Genomic DNA, 22,284 nt, shown 5'->3' on the forward strand with positions numbered 1-22,284 from the left:
ATATATATATATCCATTATATATATTTTATGCACATATATGAAGAAAGAGAATGACCAAAGTGAATCCTCTAGGGAAAGCAGTATTTTGAGAATCTAGATGGGCTTTGTGGAGTCCATGTTGTAAGACTTTACGCAAGTTTTTACTCTTAATACCTGTCTCTTTTTTATTCTCTAACCGCAGATTCCGTTGGTGTTACAGCTCTTTGATACCTTGCATGCACTTTGCAATCTTCTGGTTGTAGCCCCGGATAATTTAAAGCAAGTTTGCTCAGGAGAACAACTTGCTAATCTGGACAAGAACATCCTTCACTCCTTTGTTCAGCTGCGTGCTGATTATAGGTCTGCTCGTCTTGCTCGTCACTTCAGCTGAGAGCACGGAGAGAAATGTTATACCTTTGGGCAGGCCACAGCTGTTAGAAAGCACAGGGAATGGTTTCTTACTAAACAGTGGTTGTAATTTTTGTGGGATAATGACTGTTCAGAATAAAACAGCAGCCGTATTTAAACATGACTCTGTAGAATGTGAGCAGATCAAAATTTGAGTGATGTTTCATGTAAGCTAAAGTTCTCCCAGTGATGAATTTCTGCAAAACCACTTGCTACTAATTTTGTATTGGGAACATGTTGGTGTAGGAAAGCAAGTGGTGCACTGAAAGTATTTTAGTCTTCAATATTGAATTATCAGATACCATTTGTTAGACTTTAAGTACAGAGCATAGCATAGGTAATGGATTACATAGAATAGACCAGTGTAGAAACATTCTTCATCAATTTTAATGACTTAGACTTCAGCACAGCTAATCATAATCAAATTATCTTTGATTGGTGTTTCTAAGTCATTCTTTCTTTTAAAACCTTATCCTGCTCAATGTAATTTCTTGCTCTAATTAATTAGCTTGGAATTTCTTTGAGATGTAGGAGTGACAGAAACACTGTCCCAGAAAGATGTAATTTATTCATTGTGTAGCATTCTAAACAGAACTAAAGTGGTAAAAACAAATTTTTTTTTGGTTCTTTAGTTTTTTGGAAAATTTTTTTTTTTTTTTTAACCTAAGAGTCACAGGCCCACTGGAATATATTAGTGTTGTATGATCTGACATTCTTGTTTATTCTGTTTGATACTGGCACACTGAATTTTATATATGCTCCTAAACTTAATGCAGCTGCCTTGTCTTAGGCATTCATATTACAAGGTGAAGGTGCCCATTGCTGGGTTCACATAAGAGAACTTTTTCTCCTGTCTCTTGTTTTGTATGTAAATAAATTCAGATTATAACAGAGTGAAAGGATAAAATGTAGCTCAAGCGTACGTTTGTATGTGGGAGGAATGGAGAGTAGTTCTAAGAAGATTCTGGAGTCAAAACTTCCTGTGCTGAAGACAGTTAATCCTCAGTGCCTGAGCAATATAAAATATTGTGTGCAGAAGCTTCTCTTCCATTGCTTGTAATTTTAACATTGGAGACGGGCAGCCTTTGTGTCCATTAGGCTTCGGCATTTATTCAGGGTGCTTCTGAGATGACCCATAGTGTGCGTGTAGTGAACTGAAGCAGCAGTAATGCATTTAGCTTTTCCACAAGCAGCTGAAAATTGCTGTAAAATGGACCTTTGTTTGGAAGTGAGCTCTTGTGGAAAACGGTTTGGAACTGCCATGTTTTGTGTCTTCAATCTGACTCGCTTCATCCCTAAGCAGATCATCTATAACACTTCGTTTTATTTCTACTGTGGGCTCAGCATACTTTATGAAAATATTTTTCTCTCCCATTGTCAGAGCAGCGTTTCTATAAATTTACTTTATGGGTCAAATAAAATTATTTTCCTTGTGTTAATGATTTACCAGGCGTAGTCAATATTGACAGACTTGTGTGGAATTTCTCTTGGTTGGTTGAAGTTTTTCTGCTTCTTTTTATATTTAGCAGAGCATTATTTTGGTAAACAAGAGAATGGGTGCCAGATTTTCTCCAAGTATTCTGGGAGACTGGGTGCTTTGTTCAGCTGCGTAGCTCTATTCCTCGGCCATGGCAAAGCCACAAAGAGTTTTGGACACTGGAGGAGGCACATGCTTGTACTGCTGCCATTATTATTATTATTTTTTTCTCCAAAAGCTCTGATGTGAATTCAGATGATACCTCTCTGTTACCTCTGTAACTGAAAGCCAACAATTTTGAGGCTGTGGTTTTACTAACTCATATAAATTCTTTATACAAAAAAGTGTCAATTTGTAAACACTTCAGAACAGTGAACATCATCTTAAGACTGCAGATCACAGAAGTGCTTCAGAATTTGTTGTATGGTTGTTCTGAATTATTTTAAGGTTGTATGAAATGTACTTACCATATTTCTTGCTTTATTAGCTGTGTTTCCCACACATATGCTCAGTGCAATATTTTTCATTATGCCTATTAAGAAAAGGCAGCAAAAAGTAGGTGAATACTTAGATATGTAAACTCTTCCTCAATTAAAAAAAATTCCCTCCAGATACTTTTTTCGTTTCATTTCCACATTCTTCAAATACCTTTATATTCAATTGTATAAACCCTTCTATTAAAAAAACAAAACAAAACAATAAAAGTAATTTTACTGACCAAACTTATCATTGGTGTGAGCTTTCCCTTCTGTCGTCTTTGAAAAATGTCTTCATGCATACACTGAAAGAGTTTCTATTTCTAGAAGAAAACAAGTTGTCAGTAAGTTTACTTTACAATATGAGTTGGATTGGGATGGGACTATAATCTTCACACATTAAGTTTATAGCTATTATAGCGTGTAATTTAGGAAAATATTTCCAGTGGCTTCTGAATACAATAAAGTACTATCCAAAATACAAATATGGCTTTTAATGTTCATGTAATGAGTTAAAGTATTACCTTTCTAATATTCACTTCTAGAGCATTGGCATTTAACAGGCTGGCAGCCAAAGGAATGCTTGAGAGGAGGTGTGTGCATGTGTGTGTAATTATGTTGTCTACAGTTGGTGAAAATGGCTTTGTGGTAAACTGTTGCAGGCTGGAAAATAAGCTATGTTTTTACAAGTCTTATAATTTATTTACATGGCTTTGTATTGTATTCTGTTTGCATATGCACAGAGGGCAAGAAGGAGCTGGTGTTCTGTAAGATTACTTCTCAGCACAAATAAAATATAAAATTTGGGAAATGGAAGTGCTTGGAAAAAGAGAAGATCTAGATATTTGGATCTGGAGAACAAGTGGTTTTAAATGAAGTAGCTTAGCACACTGTAGGAGAAGTTTAAAATGTGATTAATGGAAACCTGGCAAGCACATGACACAGGCAAATAAGCGAGATTGGAATTAAAATCTCTTTACAGCTGCATTCCCATCCTTAAATGAAGTGAGCTTCTGGAGGAGGGAGACTGGCTTAAATACCTTGCCTTGGAGCTGTTCATTCATCTTGAAACCTCTGGATTCAACAGGAAAAGGCTTTCCATACTTAAGTGCGTATCTGCTCTGAAGGATACATAGCCATGCTGTGAATGTGAGCTCTGCTTATTTCTACTGTGAGTAAAAATGCATCAGCAATATGTAGTCTAATTGGAGGGAAAAGGAATTTGCTAGAGCTGAGCTTATTTTTTTTTCAAGACTACAGTGATCTGGATAATGGTAAGTGACTGTTTAACTTGAGAATTGCACAGTACTGAGCAAGTCAGTTTATCTTGTGATCAATAAGAGAAATTGGGTTGTCTTCCATTCCCTTTCTCTCAGCTTCCACTAAGCTGCTTTAAATCACTGGTTGCTTCAGTGCTTAACTGATAGCATAAAATTTCAGTTGCCTAAGGAGCAATCCTCTACCATCTAGTTGGTGCTGGGGTGCTGTGTGAGTTTTGTGTGGATTGATCCCTCCATTTTCGTAGGAAATGCGGCAAATAGATGCATCTCAAAGTGCCCTGAGGTTGGAGAGGCTGTTCAGTTCATTTAGAGCCCTGCACAGTAACCACTGGCCTGTTCTTTAGAAGTCTAGTTCCAGATTTCTCAAGTCAGTATATGCATGATAGTAAATTTAAGGTACACTGTTTTAGGTGTTATGAAGGTTTTGAAAAAGAGAGGTGTTCTTTGGGTTTTTCATGGCAGTAACTATCTTACTTGGATCAGGATTTAAGTTGAACCAGTCATAAACAGGGAAAACACTCCAGGCTGAGGTGATAGTCTTCCTATAGGAAGGATGCTGATATCTAATAATCCCTGGTCTAATTGTAGATGCAGATGGCAGCTCTTCTTCCTTGTACTACCTGTCTCAGGAGCAGTAGGGAGGATAAGCTAGTCTTCCTCTAGAAGAGTAGGATCTGCGCGGACAACTTGAAGGTAGAGGTTTCCTTGCTGTCCTCTTTTCCTGATGGATGTTGGCTTCAAGGCTACTCCCCCCACACACACCTCAACCTCTGATACTCAGCCTCAGCACTCTGTAAGTAGAGATAGACTTGTGCTTTACTATCAACGTTGTTGTATTTCCTCTAGACATCACAGGAGGGAAGTGGGCAGGTTGACATATTCTGTTTGTTTTTTTTTTTCTTGGTTGTTTCTACATCTGTTTTAAGAATGGGAGGGAGCTAGATCTCCTCCCTTGTTGTTTTCACTGTTTTGCTTATCTTTTCCTCCATTTTAATTTTTTTTTTTTGTAGTAGGAAGGAAAAGGAGCATTTTTAATACCATGTCTTCTGCTTATCTTAGAGTGGAGGAAGAGCTGTGATTTCTTGTCTTTTCTCTTTTTCAGTTGTGTGGGGTACTACTGGTGATCTCTTATTCTGTATCAGTACAGTCCTCACTGGGTGTGGAAGCCTTGATTTCTACCTTTATTCTGTGAGCTTTTCTTCCCTGTGCTACATTTCCTTTCCAGTATCCCTCAGGATTGCATCTCTTCCCCTCTGTTACCACACTACCAGAGAGGGAGCCCTTTAACTTTGCAGCAGGATTTTAGGAAACCTCCACATCTAGTGGTCCTTTAGCCACGTGTAGCCTAATGAAAGGAGGATTTTGGCTCCCTTCCCCTTTATCCCTCTAGTGTCCCCATTCTCCTTCATCCCTGCAGGTCTCTGTGTCCACATGCTCTCCCTGTGACCTGGCTGTATAGCACATTATACACGATGTTTCATGTAAGGAACCAACCTTAAGAAAAATGGGGAGAGGAAGAGTGTCAGGTATTTCAGCTGCAATGCCCATTAGGTAATGTGCTAGTAATGTAACATGAGGTTTAAAGTTGAGTTAGTAAAGTTGGTATCTTTGAGCACAGCTTGATGAACAAAAATGAAATGTTTTCGATAACTGAGGGTCAAAATGTTTTTGAATTTTCTGATGGAATTTTAACTGTTCATCCTGATTTGGGATGAAAATTGTAGACTTCCTGATAGCTGTCCCAAATCCTGCTCATCTTTACTGTTATTTCCCTTCTGTGAAGGGAGGAGACCTTGGAACAGATGCTACAAAACTGGCTGAGTCACAGGGCTGTCCTTGTTCTTCTCAGCCCTATCCCAACTTCATTTCTAGCCAAGGATAATCAGGGCATTAACAAGTGCTTGAAGTCTTTTCCGTCCTGTCTTGGTTGCATGTCTGCTCTGCCCGTTTTGACCATCAGTCCTTTGGGGACAGAAGCTATTGTTCTTCCAAATGTCCAGCCTCATCAAGGCCACATCTTTGGCCATCTTACAGTGAGCTCATGATCCCTATATTCTTCTTAGGAAGCATTTCCTTATCTCTGCAATTTCACATGTGTTCCCAGTCATCTCCCTGCCCAGTTCTGCAGTTGAGAAAGGAGCTTGTATTGTCAAACATCATGGTGTTTTTCCTGTGGTCTGGAAAAAACAGTCCTTTGGTGGTGTGAGTTGTTTAAGTCAGCTTCTGGAGAAGGTGAGCAACACCTGAAAAGTGAGGCCAGACTATGGAGAGAAGGTGTCCCCGGAACCAGCTCACAAGCAGGCAAACTGCACAATATCAGAACCAAATCAAGGTAAGTAACTCCCGTTGGAGAGAAGTTTGCAGTTCACCTCAACTGATGCTGCCAGTTTGAAGTCAGTCATTTTGAACTCTGCACTGTATTGACATGTGGTATTTGGCTGCTGTAGAGAAGCCAGCTAACATGAGCTTTTGTTTGAAACATTTTTATAACATTCATTTTACTGTAAACAATTCATTAAAATAACTTGCTAAGTCTTAGACAAGTGGATTTTTGAAGGTTGCTCATTCTACTTATCCACCCAAAGTCAATTTGAGTATGAATATATAACATTTTACTCATAATAGCAAACAACTTCAGAGAAGAGACATTTATTCTGGAGGCATAAATTCAAACTAGACAGCAATGATGCATTACAAATATATAATTATTTGCACTAATATTTGAGCAGGTGGAATGGATTAGTACATGGTCAACATTACACTGCTGATAACATGTATTTTTCTATATTAATATGTACTGTGCAACATGTATTAAAATCGTCAATAATTCGTTTTAACAGAGATGGTAATATTTATATTGCTGTGCTCTACGGAGAGGAGAGAGAATTGTTAAAATGTGCAAACCTGGGCTAGATTTAACTTTGTTTCTCTGTGTGAATGTGTGTTTTCTTGTTTTTGTTTTTTTTAATTCTCATTAAAAAGAACGCCCTAACTTCTCTGTCTCTCTCTCTCAATACTATTTTCTAATTAAATGGCAATTAAAAAAAAGGAGTGCTTGATGTCTATGTAGTAAAGAGGACAGTATTCACGTCAGTCTTCTCTGAGCACCTAACGCAAATAACTGATGCAGGAGGCTAATCCCCAAGGCTTCTTCTGCAGTCACTGAAAAGAGTTAGGCATCTCCAGAAGGTAACTTAATGTTCCAAGTTAATCTCTTGTTTTTAACTGCTTCCATGAAGGAGCCTTTCTCCTCATCTACATATGGAGATGCCAGACACTCGCACACCGAATGCGCTGAAATAAAGGTTGGATGCTGTGAATGTCACCTGATTCCTTTCACATGTTTTTTTCCACCTGGAAAATGGGATGAGTGGAGGAAAAAAAAAAAGTTCTGAAAAAATATTTTGATGAAACTTCAGTCTAGAAAGATTGTTTAGCTCCTGTGTGGAATTTCTGCTCCAAACCACTTTCTCTTCTGCTCTCTCCAGCCTGGTAGGTACCATCTTAAAATGAGACCTCCAAAATCCAGTCCCTTTTATAAATACTGAGATACACCTTCTTTTAGTTCTTAATGGATGGATTTCCTCTGACAGGCATTTTTCTGAATTAACTGGTTGAGATCACTGTTATAAGTGTTATTCTGTCCTGTGCTATGTTGACTGTAGTTTTTCCCTCTTAATGCATTTTTCCAGAAGCCTTGGAGGGTAAAGGTAGCCTGTTAGCCTATGAATGTCTCTCCTCTTATAATGGAGGAGCATAAGGAGAAACTGCTCTCTGGTCCTTCTTGTCACTGGAAAATTTCATGTTAAGCAGAAAGCATAACATGGGATGAGCCACTAAGTTTTGCAGGGATATCTTGTATCATGACATTTGTGAGTGTTTTTTGACATTTGCTTTGTTCTGAAACACATTCTCGTGACATGTAGGCCTGGGGCAGGGCTCATCTTCAGGACGAAATGGGCTTGTTACTCCTCCCTCTCAGGGACAGCGGAGTTCAAAGCAACCAGAATCCATGTATCTGCCCAAAGACTTTTAAAATGACTTCGCTGTGGAGTCGGACACAAGTTGATGTTCAGCTGGACTAGTGAATCTCTTCCTCTTCGTGTCTTTATTTTAGTATGTGCTGATATATGTGTTCATCTCTGATTTGGCTGAAGGCGTGGTTCACTTCTTCCTTTTGTCTAAGTAACTTGTTTATTCTGAAATAGTGTTACACTTGGAAAACCCCTTTAAAAGTGTAATGGGATCGTTATGAAGTGTTTGAGCACCTGCTATAATTGTCTGCACAAACTGAGCACCCAGTTAAGACTAAAGAAAAGAAAGTTTTGCTTAGCTGTTGAGAGTCAACTTGCTCTTCCTAATTTTTTTTCTAATTTTTTATTTGCAGCAGTGAGCCTTAAATAGCAATTTTGAGGCAGGACTTGAAGTCCGGATCTTCTCAAAGAGACCAGAAATGACTGGCTTGTGTTCACTCAGAGTATAAAGAACTGTGCCAAATTCAAAGCCGGTGTGAGCAGCTATAACTTTGCCAGCTTCAATGAAAGTATAAATTTTTAAAAATCCATAAGCAAGTTAGACATATACCTCTGTCTCTTTACAATTAGTTTTGTTGCTTGCATAGCATGAGGCTTTCTGTAGTACACAATCCAGTGCCTAAACATAGCGCTTCCAATGAGCTTTCAATCAATTAGATTGCTACTTCTAAACTCAGTTTTGTCTATAAAGGTGATGTTTTATTGCCGAAGGGATTTGCTATTTAAGGCGTCTGAAGAAGCCTAAGTGGCTCTTGGGCATTACAATTTTTATTTAGCTGCTTTTAGTCCAATCACTAATCAAATTAAAACCTACCATGAATAAGGTATAACTCAGTGCAAACAGCGGAGCACATTTAGCTGGTAGTCCTTAATTTGTTGGTGAGTTAGGTGCCACGGTGTTTTTGTTAACAGATGTCCCTTTTCTGCAAATTGAAAAGTAGGTTAAAGTGGCTTTTGGGGGATAGAGAGGAATAAACCTGAGGTGCAGTCCATGGTGGTCCCCACCAAGATGGGCAAAGATCCGTTTGAAGTCTTCACAGTGTAAAGACACTTTGCTTTAAAAGAAATTACTTTGGTCTTGATAAATTGAATAACAATCCTATAAGTGTAACATTGCAGTGTGCGTGTGCATGGAGAAGGGTGTGAAAGAGCTGTCAGTTCCTCTCTAGGAAATTATTTCAAAATGTACCCTCAGATCAGACCGCCAGGGGGAGAATGCCTTTTACAGTGGTGATATGATCCAAAATGTATTTTGTTTCCCATTTAAGATGCTGCACATGTTGAGAAAACCCAAGCTATTCTTTGTGCAGCTCATAATTCAATCCGTGTTGGTGTTTTCAATTCAGACCCACCATGTGAGGTAAAGAACAGGAAGGTGGGCAGTTCCGTGTTGTGTGTGTGTGTGTGTGTGTATATATATGTGTGTATATATATATATATTATATATATAAAAGTACATTTAGAAATGTTAGGGGCCTAGCTTAAAAAGAGAAAGCAAAAAATAATTCACCGTGAGTGCTTACTACTCAACTGTTAAGTCATGTTGTGAAGGCAGAAATCGAGAGCAGTATTAGCTAAGGGAGAGAGTTCATCTTGATTCCTTATTTCCAGGTCTGAATGAGGTCCTAATCAGGCTTGGGAAGTGTCTGTCCTTCACTCTTAGGTATTTGTAAGAGTGTCAGCTTGGCTTAAAAAATTGTTAGTTGTGCAGTGTGGTGTCAGATTCAGTCTTATGCTTGTGGCGACCTTTGAATTGAAAGTGTATTTTTTTTTCTTTTTTTTAATTTTAAGTGCCAACAAACTGCTTCATGCCATAAAAGACAAGAAATGGCTCTCATTCTTGCACAAAACTTGCTCTTTATAAAATAGACATAGAGAGAACTGGATGTGCTGAGGAAACCAGAGGAGAGAGTGACATAACAGCATCTTTTTTTTTTCTTTTTTTTTTTTTACTTCAGTGGAATGTTATTTTTGGACATAGAGCTATGTGGATTCCAAGGGGAAAATGGAATGGAGCCAATTCTGCAGTGAAACGAGTGTAGAAGACAGCGTGGTCACTGCAATGTGTGACAGGACTGGAACTCCTGAAAGAGGCAAAGGTAGAACAGTTCTCAGAGCATGGTAGCATCGAGGGGGATTGATACCACCGAATTCCCACTCTGTGAGGTTAGATGTGCAGCATGCTAATTACACAGGCTCCCTATATCATGGACAAAGAGAGAGGAAGCAATTCCAGTCTGATTCATCCTGGCTTTAAAAACAAAACAAAAAAACCCCAAACCAACCAAACAACAAAAAAAACAGGGCAGATGGTTTGTCTTCCAGAAGAGTCTTTGCTGTTTCGTCAGATACATGGAGATGCAAGCAACTTGTTTAGATCAGCTGTATAAAAATGCAATGCCTGAAGGGAGGGTTGTTTCACCTACCTGCAGAGGCCAAGAAAGCCTACTGATACTTGTTATTTTGACTCCTGAAGGCGCTCTCTAATGGATTCAGCCCTTTCAGTTGGCCTGCTTGGCCCACTGGAAGTCAGTCTTCCCCTGCAAGTGGAAGACTTTAGAGATGATTTTGTGTCACTTGGAAGTCAGTGAGATAAGAGAGAATTTGATCAGAGGCGAAAGCTGCCTTTTAGCGTTCGGTAGTTGTCTTTATGAAGGCTGCACAGTAGCTCTGGATGCTATGGCATGACACTACTTATGGCCTTATTTCCAGTGCCACTGTTGTGAGAAGAGACGTGTTAGTGTACGTAGTGATGCAGGCATTGAAACCCTTTTCCAGGTTGCTCTGGTCTTAGTCTCTGTAGTGGTTCGAAGGCCAAGGGATGAGACTTTTCTGGAGTGGTCATTCTGTTGTGACTGATGAAGAAAACAAGCAAATGTAGGAACAAGAGAAAAGAGGGTAAAACTGGACAAAAGGCTTGGACTGAAATCTGAGAAACGTTTCCTTTATTTGGCTTTGCTTTACTCTAAACAAGTCTTTGATTTGTATAATCTGACACTGGCTAATTTCAAACAAAATGAGTTTTCTTCTAGCTTGGTAGCCTTCTGCTTGGCATCTCTCTGCTCCCACCCCTGCTGGTCCTTGGCACAGAAGAACAGGCCCTCTCGTTTTGCTCCCTCTTGGATTCCAGCTCTGCCTGCATGAGTGACAGCTGCTGTCTGACCATTTGGTTGACTGATGATTGAGCATTTCTCTAACATTGCACAATGAGGTACTGTACAAGTTAGACAATCTACAGATGCCATCAATCTATTCCATCACTGGCTTCTCTCAGAAAATGACTTCCCTCCATTGCCCTTGAAAGTTTCTTTTCTGGATCTGTTCTTCTACACTGAGGACAGTGAACTCTTCATAGGCAGAGCTCTGCAGTGCCGGTCCCAGCCTGAGTGACTTCTCAGACTTTTTGATCTTTGAGAGTTATTCTGGCAGTCTCATGGGGTGCACCTCTTGTCTGTCCGCTTTCTACAGGGCTCTGGCTATGAGCTGCCCTCATATGTTTTTGCTGCTTTTACCATCTTGTTTTCCTGGATTAATCTTCTAGCTAATGCTCATCAGGTCATAATAGTTATAATGTCTGCTTTGCTTCCCAAGGCATCTGAGGAATTAGAGAAATCTTTTCCTGTGCAATAAGGAATGTGATTTTTAGCCATCATATTTGCTCCTCTCTGTCCGTTTTGTGAGTGGCCAACCATGAAACACCTCTTTGCCCCATCAGATGACCTAGCTAGTTGAGCTGATTTTCGCCTCCCCTCCTCCCCCCTCCAGTTGCCCTCAGGTTAAGACTTGGTGACTCTGAGAGTCCCGAAAGCTGAAGGATACCACCCACATCAAGGAGAAATTACCAATTTCCCTCAAGAAAACTGTGGGTTTGGTCGGACATCCTGTCCGATGCCCAGACTTTCATGGTTCATAGCATAGTCTCTCCTAGGGTGCTTCCATCTGACTATCCTCTTTTGACTCTGCCTTGGACCTACCTTACCTGGAGACAGTTTTGATCCTGAGCACTCCCTTTACCCTCCTCCCAAGACACCACACACGCTTCAGCCAAGGCATACTTGGCAGGGTAGACAGGAACTATTCCAAGAATAGGATCTTCATAATTCAAACAGTTGCTTGTCATCTTGTCCCCTCCTGATTCACAGGTGGCTTTGAGCTTTTCCCGTCTGGCAGTGCAAGAGGCAACTGCTAACAGAGCCTAGTTGATTCTGCTCAATAAAATAGAAGGATTTGGAGTGACAGGGTGAAAGACCACCTTTTTACACTGTAGTACCCTGAAGGCAGGCTTCTTATTCTGCAAAATCTTGGAAACTGTGGTTGATATCAGCCTTGATGGAATGAAATAGGGCTCCCATCCAGCCCAAGGTTGCCTTGTTGTGTTTAATATTTGATAATTGGTTCATGGGATCACTGTCTGTTTCCTGTGCTTGCTGAGAGTATGCCAGAGGCTTGCTGTGCTCATTTTTCATAGGTGAGCTTAATCTTTATCAGCTTGGAATTTTCTGTAGTCTAACCTCTGTAATTGGCCAGTTCAACTGTGTCTGTACTCAGCTGCATGGCAGGTGTAGATCTTATGGCTTGTATTTCTAGTTACATCATAGAGTCAGGATAATTCAGGGACCTCAGAAATTCATCTGGTCCAACCTTCTGCTTTTATAGCAGGGTCAACATTGAGTTCAGACCATCGAGAGCAAATGAGTCCAACAGCCCTGGCAAGAAGGTGCAGAAGGCTGTTTTGCTGAATGTGTAACAAAGTCCTGTTTTCAGGGTTTTTTTGGTTGTCTTGTGAAAAGTTGCTCTTTGAACAGTGGAGGCACTGAAGTCTGGTTTCCTGGGGAATCATGTCCAACAGTTTCCTTCCCCTGATGACTCCTAGAATCTTTGTGTTGCAATGCACCCAAATTACTTTCCGTGTTCCTTAAGTCACTTCACTCTGTACCCTCTGTGCTATGCTCTGTCCTCCCAGCTTCTGGCTGGATGAATGGCAATCAGTGTTGTGGCTGCTTGTGAGATGTCTACATGCTAACTCACCACCAGTTCATTTGTGCTGAGCAGTCAGCAGACAGGCTAACAACAAGCTACTGCTGAGCTCACCCTGCAGCATTTGCTTCAGTGAGGCACTAATGTGTAGCTCTGGTCTGTGTTGGAAGTTTTGTACAAAATTTATGGGGGCATAAAATATGGTTGGCTTCTGTCCCTTTGCCTTGTTTGTTTAAGGTGAACTAATGAGTTAAAAAATAATTAGAAACTCAGAGACAAGAATCAGTTTGGATATATCCATGGAGAGACCCTGAGCTTATGTGCTGGTTACAGTTTTGGGAAGAGTTTTAGGTATAGTCCCAGAGAGAAGAAGTTGCAGAGTCTGTAATGGAAGTGACACACAAGGCATCACAAGATTCGTATGTTTAAGTAACAGCTAGGCCCTTATGGGATAACTGCTGAAAAGTGACTTGACTGTTGCAGCCTCCGGGTCTCGTAGAAGAAGCATGGTCTATAGGGCTATAGAACTGTGAACTGGAACAAACCACAAATCCTCAGGTAAGAACCCAGCTCCAATTCTCACTAGGTTCTCCAGCTGCCAACCAGCATCGCCTCAGTATCACCTGGTTTAAAGCTTAGTCCACCAGCTACGCTTGTAAGCTGCATTCAGTCAGTCACAGCCTGAAATAGTTGTTTTTTACTGGACTAGATGAAACAGAGACACAAAACTCCCAGTGGAAAGTGATGTAGAGTTATTCCTGCATGCAGTCCAAAGACATAAGATATGTCCGAACTAACTGGTTCCCGCTCCTGAGGGTTCAATCTTAATGGTTTCCTGCAGCAGCGCAGAGCTGAGTGGATTTGTAATGCAGACATTTACATGAGATTCTTCATGGAGCCCGCTGCTGTCTGGGTACCCTCCTGAATGACCTTTCATGTTTCTCTTTTCCCAGCACGGAAGACAGAGGATACTCTCCAAAAGACAGGATACTTCTTTGCATACTGTGATGAAGAGGTTTTTTGGTGCACTGGCTCTTATGACAGTGAAGGATGTGTTCTGGGGCCCCGTCATGCAGAAAGGGAAATGGTATTAAGCTGAAGGTGTCGTGCCCTCTAGCAAGATTACTATGAGATTGAGACCCTGAAAGGAATGTCTCCTCTCCTTGTCTCCTTCCCCGTGCTTCTCTCTTGCTTTGCATCCAGATGCTACATGAGTGAGACTCGATTGGTCTGTATTACAGATGTTCAGGCTAGCTCAGGGATTGCTTGGATGAAGGGCAATCTCGTTTTCTGTAATAATAGAAAGATAGCTTTAAAGCATGTTTGGAGTAAGCATTCCCTTGGTACAAGATGGAGGCCAGCCATTTTTGAAGTTTTTAAGCAAAGGAGGAAAATATGAAACACCTCCCCAGCATTTTAGCCACTTCCTGATTTTCCGGAGAGAGCTTTTTTAAATTATTTTTATTAGTATTATTTTTTACCTGTATGAAATTTGCTACAGGATCAAATTAATGCAATGTGGCTGTCATCTGAAGCTGGAGGAGCATGGCTAGCGATCTCCCTTTCTAATGCGCAAAGTGGGGATGGTACCTCGCTTGTAACCCAAGCAGAGAAACAGTTAAGCATCTTAAGCTGTGTAAGCAAAAAAAGCAAAAAAAAAAAAAAAAAGTTGCCAACGTATTTTTGACAAAAGACAGGAAAATGACAGGCTGTTTGGGGTATGCAAAAAATTTTCCCTTTCATACATATTGACAGCCAGAGGGGGGTTATTATTGAGAATATGGGTAAAGTTACTGCCAGTTTCTGCTGGTACTCATGTTTAAAAAGAAACTATGGAAACCAGGAGTAGGAATATTAATTAAGTTCAAATTTGGAATGCCTTTGCCAGGAGTGGCTACATGAATTCAATGAAGCAGCCTGTTGGGTTGCAATTCAGTACGTAGTTTGCAATTTAATAGAATGCTGAACTTTTCATAAATTAGCATGTTGTTTCAATAATCTGATTAAAAGGTTATATGTTGATAAGATTAGCCTTAACTGAGTTTTTCCCCTTCTTGCTTAAAGAACCAGTGTATATTTCCTATAATCCGTATGCAGTCATAAACTGTACCTTAGGGGCAAGATCACTGACCCATTTAGATTGTGGAAGTGCAGATGAAGTCAGTGGAGCTGTGACAGTTTACACCAGCTGAGGATATGACTCTTGTCCCCAGTTTCTGGTGAAGATCTTAATTATAAAGATACTCCAAAAATGCAATTTGTTGATTAGCTATAGAAATTGACTTAATCCTATTTTTGTAGAATAGGTTTGCAGCAATGATATTTTAGTCTCTTTTAGCTTGTCTTTTCTTCCTTTAACCCGATTGTATTACACCCCATGTGTTTAAAAAGGTCATAAATGTATGTGTGTATATACACATACATAGATACATATACACATATATAGATATAGGCACACACATACACAGGTGCACAAGCATAGCTTTACTTATGGAGGATCATGGCCTAGGAGACCTGAGTACCTGCAATGGAAAGCTGAGTAGACTCAATACAGCTGCATCCAGCTTAGAAAATCAGATCCGCAAAAGTATATGGGTGTCGATTCCCTGTTTAAGTGTCGAAAGCCCATAGTAGAAGGGGGTTTACATGCTTGAATAACTTAGTGGATCCCGGCCCTAGTGTGGCACATCTTAGAGCTGTGCAAGCACTAGCTAGGTCCTCAAGAAAGGCTGCTGAGGATGGGATGCATATTGTTGCTTCCATTTCTCTAGCTGCTACAGGGGACGCACAGCCACAGAAGGAAACGCTTTCAAACAGAGCAGACAGGTCATCGTCTGTGCAGGCACCTACCCGCTCTGCCCGATTCCTCCTGCACCTTCCCTTCCACGTGGATTCAGCCATGCTACTGGGTCCCATGTCTGTTCAGCTGTGTCCAACTTGCCATATAATTTGCATGTGCAGGTACATCAATTAGCGTGACAGCTGTTGAGTGAATGTCCAAGAATGATCTAAATTTTCACACTAAATACGGTTAACCATACATATGTTTGCCTGGAAAATCAGGTACTAAGTGATGAGTCAAAAGCCAGAGTAGCCAGCCACTGTTCCCAGTTTATGACCCAGTCCTGATCCGAGCTCGCTGGACTGTCGTACACATTCAACATGAACATTTGTTGACCAACTTCCCTCTCCTGTGGCATTTTGGATAGTGAAGAAGAGACTTTGATACCAGTGGCAACTCTAGCTTTGCAAAAGTGTCTGGTAGCTCAACCAGGGGAATGCAAGAAAAGTCGGCATGTAGCGGGGAGGGCGCAGAATAGCTGTGTGCTTTGTGTCGTGTGCGCAGCAGAAAAGGTGGAGCTATCCGGGGGATGCTGCTCGGTTTTGAGGAGTACAATGAAATACATTCCAAGCAATTCTCTCAAAACCCTTCTTGTGAAATGCAGTGGTTCAGGAAGGTTGCCAGTTTTGTATAAGAATAGGGTAGCTGCTTTGGTTTTTAACTGCCTTACATCTTTGTGATCAGAATGGTGACTGTGTTCAGAAAGCACTTATTAAGCCAAAAATAACCCCCCATTTTTCTGTGAAAAGCAAGTTATAAATATAATCACAGTCAGCAGTAGATCTCAAATCTAAATTGTATGCTTTGCTGAGGCTTTTTCCAAACAGAGGTTAGCAGATGGTAGCGATGCACTTCCCTTAGATGGTAGAAGGGAGGCAGTCTTGTTTCAAGTAATAGTATTTCTGGGCGATAATCCAAAATGCACAGTAGGCAGAAGTTAAAAGGAAGTGCTTGCTTTTAGGTTTTTAAACTATATCCCTTAATCCTGGGTGATGATTGACAATCGTGATTTAGAGTACGAGGTGCCCCGTTCTAATCCGGCAAGTTTGATGTTATTTGCGTATCTAGTATGGCTTTATTCAACTAAAACTAAATAGGAGCCTGTGCAATTGATGCCACATTTCAGAGATGAGTCCTGCACTGGGAGTCTATTTACAGATTAGTGGATACATGGTATCCATAGTACTTGCCTTTTTTAATGTGCATGTGCGAGTAATTTAAAGACTCTAAAAGGCAAATTTACAATTAAAATGTTTCTTGCTGGGTAAGAATACTAGTAGGAGACTTCTTACATGATTTAAATCACCATGAAGGGAAGCAATATACAAGATTATATTAATCCTAGTTTGATAATTATAGTAAAATAAGAATACATCTGTGCATTTAATAATGATTAAAAAGCTATCATTTATTGGCTTTGGGGTTTTTTATTATTATAACATATGTGCTTGATCTTAGTTTTCACAGAAATGCTTCTCTTTCTTCTTGTTTAAGTTTGCAGTGAATGGATGTAAAGTGAAAGGACAAAACAGTTAATAAGTATTTGCCGACATTTGTTATTTGTAAAGGTGAGGTGACACTTCTTATCTTCTGTGATCAGCAGCCTTTAAATCAATTTTCCTTAAAGAAAAAAAGTAATAGATCATGATACACTGGAAATGGCAAATAGAGCAAGCATTTGAGAAAAGCTGGTATGACTTATACATGCAATATCTTCTGCATTTTATAGGTTTTACTGTTGAATTACCAAACACAGGCTGGCTAAGATGCACACTCTTGCTGATTGAAGCTTGGCGTGTATATTTAGCATTAATCACAAGCAGCTGCAGTGGAGGGAAACCTTCTTTCCAGACAGCCAGATTATATTAGATTAAAATGATCCATATGTAAGGTGTTGCAATACCTACTAGTGGGGCAGGAGGGAAATCACATTATGCTTGCAACTAGATTAACACAGGGACTGAGCTGACAAATAATTCTCTCCTGCTTTTTATTTTGTCAGGTGGGAGAAATAAAATGTTGCGACACCAGTGAACCGCCTGGGCGAGGCACGCTTCCGTAATTGCTTTGGATGCACGCACCGGTTCCTCAAGTCAGCAGAGGATCCCAGCAGAGCCAGACGCCGTAGGATACCCGTTTGCAAACCCCGGTTACGTAACCCTGTCCGGGAGGAACACAGCTGCGCGTAGGCTGCGGTGGGCCAATTAGCGGATGACGTTGGGTGCATGGTTTTGCGCCTTGGATGCTGCAGAAGCTGATTGTCAGCTGGCTTGGCGGGGGGCGCCCGCTGACGGCACGGTGCCTCGGGTAACCGCCGCCGGGGATGTACGCTGCACTCGGTTCCTCTGGCGTCCCGTACGTCGTAAGAGCGTGCTGCCGCAAATGGGGCGTAAGCGCGTGTTTTGTGCTTGCAGAACCCATCCGTTGAGGGAAGGCGTATTTTCCTTTGTGGCTCGAGACTGTCGGTAGAGGACAATACGTGATGTTTGCGGTACTGTTCCAGAGAAACAATAATTCAATAAAATATTGCATAGAGCTAAGGAGTGGGGGGGGAGGGAGGCTGGGTTTCGTTTGCATAAGGCCGGTGTTGGAATTTGGCTGCCAGCGGGGCAGGGGAAAGCAGGGGGCTATAGAATTCAGTCTCTTTACGGTGAATAGTACCGGGGGCTCCATGCTGAACTACTGGGATGGAGCCGTGGTGGGCCTGGGCATTCTTCCAGCACGCACTCTCGCAGAGGAAATTCCTCTCCTCAGTAGTTTTCTCTGAGCAAAGAGTACAGGGCCAGGATCCTGATTACCAGGGAGCCTCGAGGGACCCATCTATATCGCGATCTTGCTATAGGTTTTGGTGTTTTTACCACAGCCTCTACTTGCATCAGGTTTTGGGTCACCCTTGGGCCCTCTCTGAACCAGGTGGAAGGCTGTATTCTGGCCTCCGTTCGTCACCCTGCAAAAACCACCTCCTTGTTGCCTCTCCAGTCTGCAAAAAGCACCTCTTTTATTACCGCTCCGGTCTCCTGCTTTGAATGTGAGGCTCACAGAGTTGGCTCTCACTCCCCTGAGCTGAAAGCCAGTGTCTCATACGTGTGCAGTGCTGTAGCCCTGTCCTGCTCTCTCCTTCCTGCTTCAGCTTTCATCATGCCTGTGGCATGTCACATATTGGGAAGAAAAGTCCCGAGAGGTCTGTTACTAAGAAATACAGTCCAGGGGGTGAGTGCCTGTGGAATAGCTGTTTGCTGTCCACGCCGAGGTCCTGGGATAAGAACGTGGTGGTCGCAGGAGCGAGGGGGCTTGGTCAGAGCATACCCGGCTGCGGTTTCGCTATGCTTGTTATCAGAGCTCCATCCCCTCACGTAAGGTAGAACAACCAGGATGTGCGAGTACCTCTGGCCCCCTCCAGGCTTGAGAGGGAGAATGTTTGGGCCAAAATCCAAGTGTTTGTCTTGCATCTTGCTCCCATGACTCCAGCAACAGCCTTTCTCTTCTGCTCCTCGTCTCTTCTACTGGTCCGGCCAAGTTGACCATTTCACTCAACAGCAACATGCTTTCATTTTTCTTCTATTTATTTGTGTTGTGCTCCCCTCTACCACTGTCAATAAGCTGCTTCTCAGCTTATTTTTCATTTTCCACCTGGCTTGTGTCTCACCTAAGGACTAATGGCATATGAAGTTTGAATCCTGCTGCAGTCAAAGAGCTGTCTGCTCACCATTTACAGACATATTATTGTATCCTTTCTAATCTTATGCCTACATTTCCTGCTCTCCTCTGGAGTCTGCCCTCCAAAACCAGTGTGTGGCCATAATGCACAGTTATCCTAAAACTATCGATAAGCTGTCACTAGTTAGAAATGCCACCGTGTAATGTAGCCATTACATATCCTGGCACGTGTGCAGTCCCTATGCTACGTTCACCTAAATGTTGTGTTTCCAACTTGTTTACTCCACAAGGTTAATCAGCTCCTGCTTTTTTCTATTTTTTATTTTTATTTATTTCTTTGTCCTCATCTGCTGGAACAGAAAACGGTACTTATCTTGGACATGTGATCCTGCAAGTATCGGATCCCAAAGTATCAGTAAGGTTAAGGGAGTTTTCACCATAACTGAAGAACATACTAGGGTACGAGGGCTGTCTCTGTGCTTGCACAGCTGGTATGATCTCAACCAAGTCCTATGAGTGATAATGCTCAGCTAGCAGTTTATTTTGGCTTCACTCTTCTGTACGTGCATGACTGTTAGCACTTACACATTTAACAGATGTAACAAACATATCTGGGTAGGAATTCTTAAAATACCAGAATGGGGAGATGAACTTGAAGCTTGCAGAGGAGAGTTCACTGGAAGCTGATTGATGTATACTGCAATACATCTCTGAAAGGTCCTGCCCATTAACCTGCCCAGCCCTGCTGAACATGACGCTATGGGACCATCTTTGATGTTTCAGGCCATTTACATATGAAAAATGCAGGGAATAATTTGGTTTGTATCAGGATTTGGATGTCTGGCATATTTTTCAGGCAGTGCCTCCATTTTGGATGGGATCTTGAACAGACTGAATCTGCAGCATATTGTTGCAGTATCGCTGTTTAATAACAACGCTGCAGCTGGAGGCAAAGCAGGGCAGGGACTTTTGGAAGAGCTTAAATGGGGCAGGAGTGGAAAGATCTGAAAGGCAACAGAGTTTGGACTCCTGATTTCACTCAGGAATCCTTGAAAATTGAATCTGTTGAGCTCAATTAAACCCTTTCCTTTTTAATGAATACTCTGGGCACTGCAAACACATGCCAGTAAACCTTAATACCATATTCCACAGCTTATGGCTTATTATTTCTCTTTCCTTGTGTTTCAGAGTATGCCAGTGAGGTATGGTATGAAAGATCAGCTGAGCAACTTTGGGATAGCAGCACTATTTAGGAGTGAAATCTGAAAGGCCTTTCAAATGGTGCCCATGGGACCTCCATCCTTGCAATTATTGTATCTTCAGTTTAAGCTGTGTATTTCTTAAACAGAATTTGTGAGAAATAATATTCGTATTCTCGTATTTATTGGGACTGTTTTTTGGTGTGTGCCTGTCTGTAAAACCAAGTGTCCTTATGCCTGAAGTACAATACAAGGGCATCTTCAAGGGGACAAAAATGATAACTAACCTCAAGAAATGCCTAGAGGAACTGTCTACAAATTATAAACCTACATATTCAGAAATTTGATCTCTCTTAGCCTGGGACATGGTACTTGTATAAGCCTTGGTAATATGTTGAGAAAAGTGAACTCTGTGATGATTAAGAACTGTTATTTTCTCTGTATGTAGGTCATGACTTGAACAGGGCTTGTCACCACTCAAAGACTAAATGTTAATATTCACAGTTGTCTAGGGAAACTTTATTTTTTCCACCCATGTGAAAAACACGTGCTTCTTGTAAATTTGTAGTTTTAAACAGTGGTTATTTGGATAATTGATGTTTTTAAAAGCTGTCTTGTTCTGTAAATCTCAAAAAGATTTAAAAATCAAAGTCTGAAAACTGTACACTCTCCACAAACCTAATGAATGCATGTCTATGAGAAATTTCAGCTTGCATTATATTTTGAATTAATTGGCAAACAGTTACATAAAGGGATCATATTAAGGTCTCTGAAGAAGGAAGCTGGGTTAAGGATGAGCTTTCATCTTTAAATCTGCTTTTACTGACTTTTAAAAAGCTTGATTTGTCAAGATGTAGTTGACTACTGTTTTGTTTATAGATTTTCTTTCTTTGTTTTTCTTCTAAATAAAGAGAGGGGGGGAAAGCCAATATAACATCAAAGCATTAAAATAAAGAGCTTTAAGGGAAAGAAAAGAGAGATGTTAAGATTAGGTGAACAAGGGAAGCAAAGGTGTGTGGGGGAGATATTATCAAGCAAATAAAGACGTGGCAGTGAACTGCTGTAATGAGACGCAAGGCTAATTAAAGAAAAGGAATAGATTTAATTATTCTCGGATGTTTTACAAGGCATGTGAATGAGGCTAGCTGAAATCTCAGTCCTGCTCTAAGTCCAAATCCCTTATTTTTCCTGTCTTTTCCTATGAAGGAGCTGAGAGCCCTCCCTGAGAGCTGGCCTCATGATTCATGTACTGTTTTCCTTCTGGTGACACTGTTTGAGAGGTATGGTGGGTATTGCTTTCCTGGTTCTGCTTTCCGCCTGATATTGAGGCAACTGTATCAGAGACCTGGGTTGCAAACAACCTGCAGCCTCTGCTCTGCCCACTTCTTCCTGGATGTTCCCTATTTTGGGACTCAACTTGTGGGCCATAGTACTGTTCCCTGTTAATCTGAGCCTACCTCAGAGGAAAGTGCAGGTTCTTTGACCCATCCTTGCTATCCTGGGTGGAGATAGCAGCTGGGACCTTGTCTGTATCTCTCGGGCTATGCACTAGCCTAAATGGATGTTGTTCCTTGAATACCCTGAGGAAAGGATGGAGAATAAGCGGAAATGTGTTTTTTTTTAACTGGGCTGAATAAAGGTGACAAGGTTACTGTCCTGAGCATAAGCTGCAAAAGATTTGTAAGCCAAATTCAGAGACATCTAGCTCCACCTATCACAAAACGGAGGCATGTACTGTAGAGCTGTAGGGTCTCTGAATGTTAGGCTTTGCAGCCCCTCTTTCATCAGTGCCTAAATGCTTCAATGACTCAAACGTGCAAGTCTGAGCACCTGTGAGGGCTTGGTCTGGCTCTCCTGGAAAGGAAACAATTTTCTGAAAACCAGGCATTTTCACACTGCAGGCTAGGCTTGACCGGGGATATGTGTGTTTGCAACACAGAGGCGCAGGGACTGC

General features: G+C 41.3%; 1 protein-coding gene across 3 annotated transcripts in view; it reads left to right on the forward strand.

The window, feature by feature from the left end:
* The window catches only part of EXOC5 (exocyst complex component 5), a 43,636-nt gene extending 25,732 nt beyond the window's left edge, over nucleotides 1–17,904 (forward strand). For 2 of the 3 annotated variants that reach the window (XM_067295125.1, XM_067295127.1), the window contains one exon: nucleotides 183–2,591. In XM_067295125.1, the coding sequence (XP_067151226.1) occupies nucleotides 183–371 (189 nt within the window). In that variant the 3' untranslated portion in view covers nucleotides 372–2,591. Of the gene's footprint in view, nucleotides 1–182; nucleotides 2,592–17,476 lie in introns of those variants that run through there. The other variant, XM_067295126.1, reaches the window with a different exon arrangement.
* Nucleotides 17,905–22,284: the final 4,380 nt, after the last annotated feature.

Source organism: Apteryx mantelli, chromosome 4, assembly GCF_036417845.1.
Source record: "Apteryx mantelli isolate bAptMan1 chromosome 4, bAptMan1.hap1, whole genome shotgun sequence".
NCBI lineage: Eukaryota > Metazoa > Chordata > Aves > Apterygiformes > Apterygidae > Apteryx > Apteryx mantelli.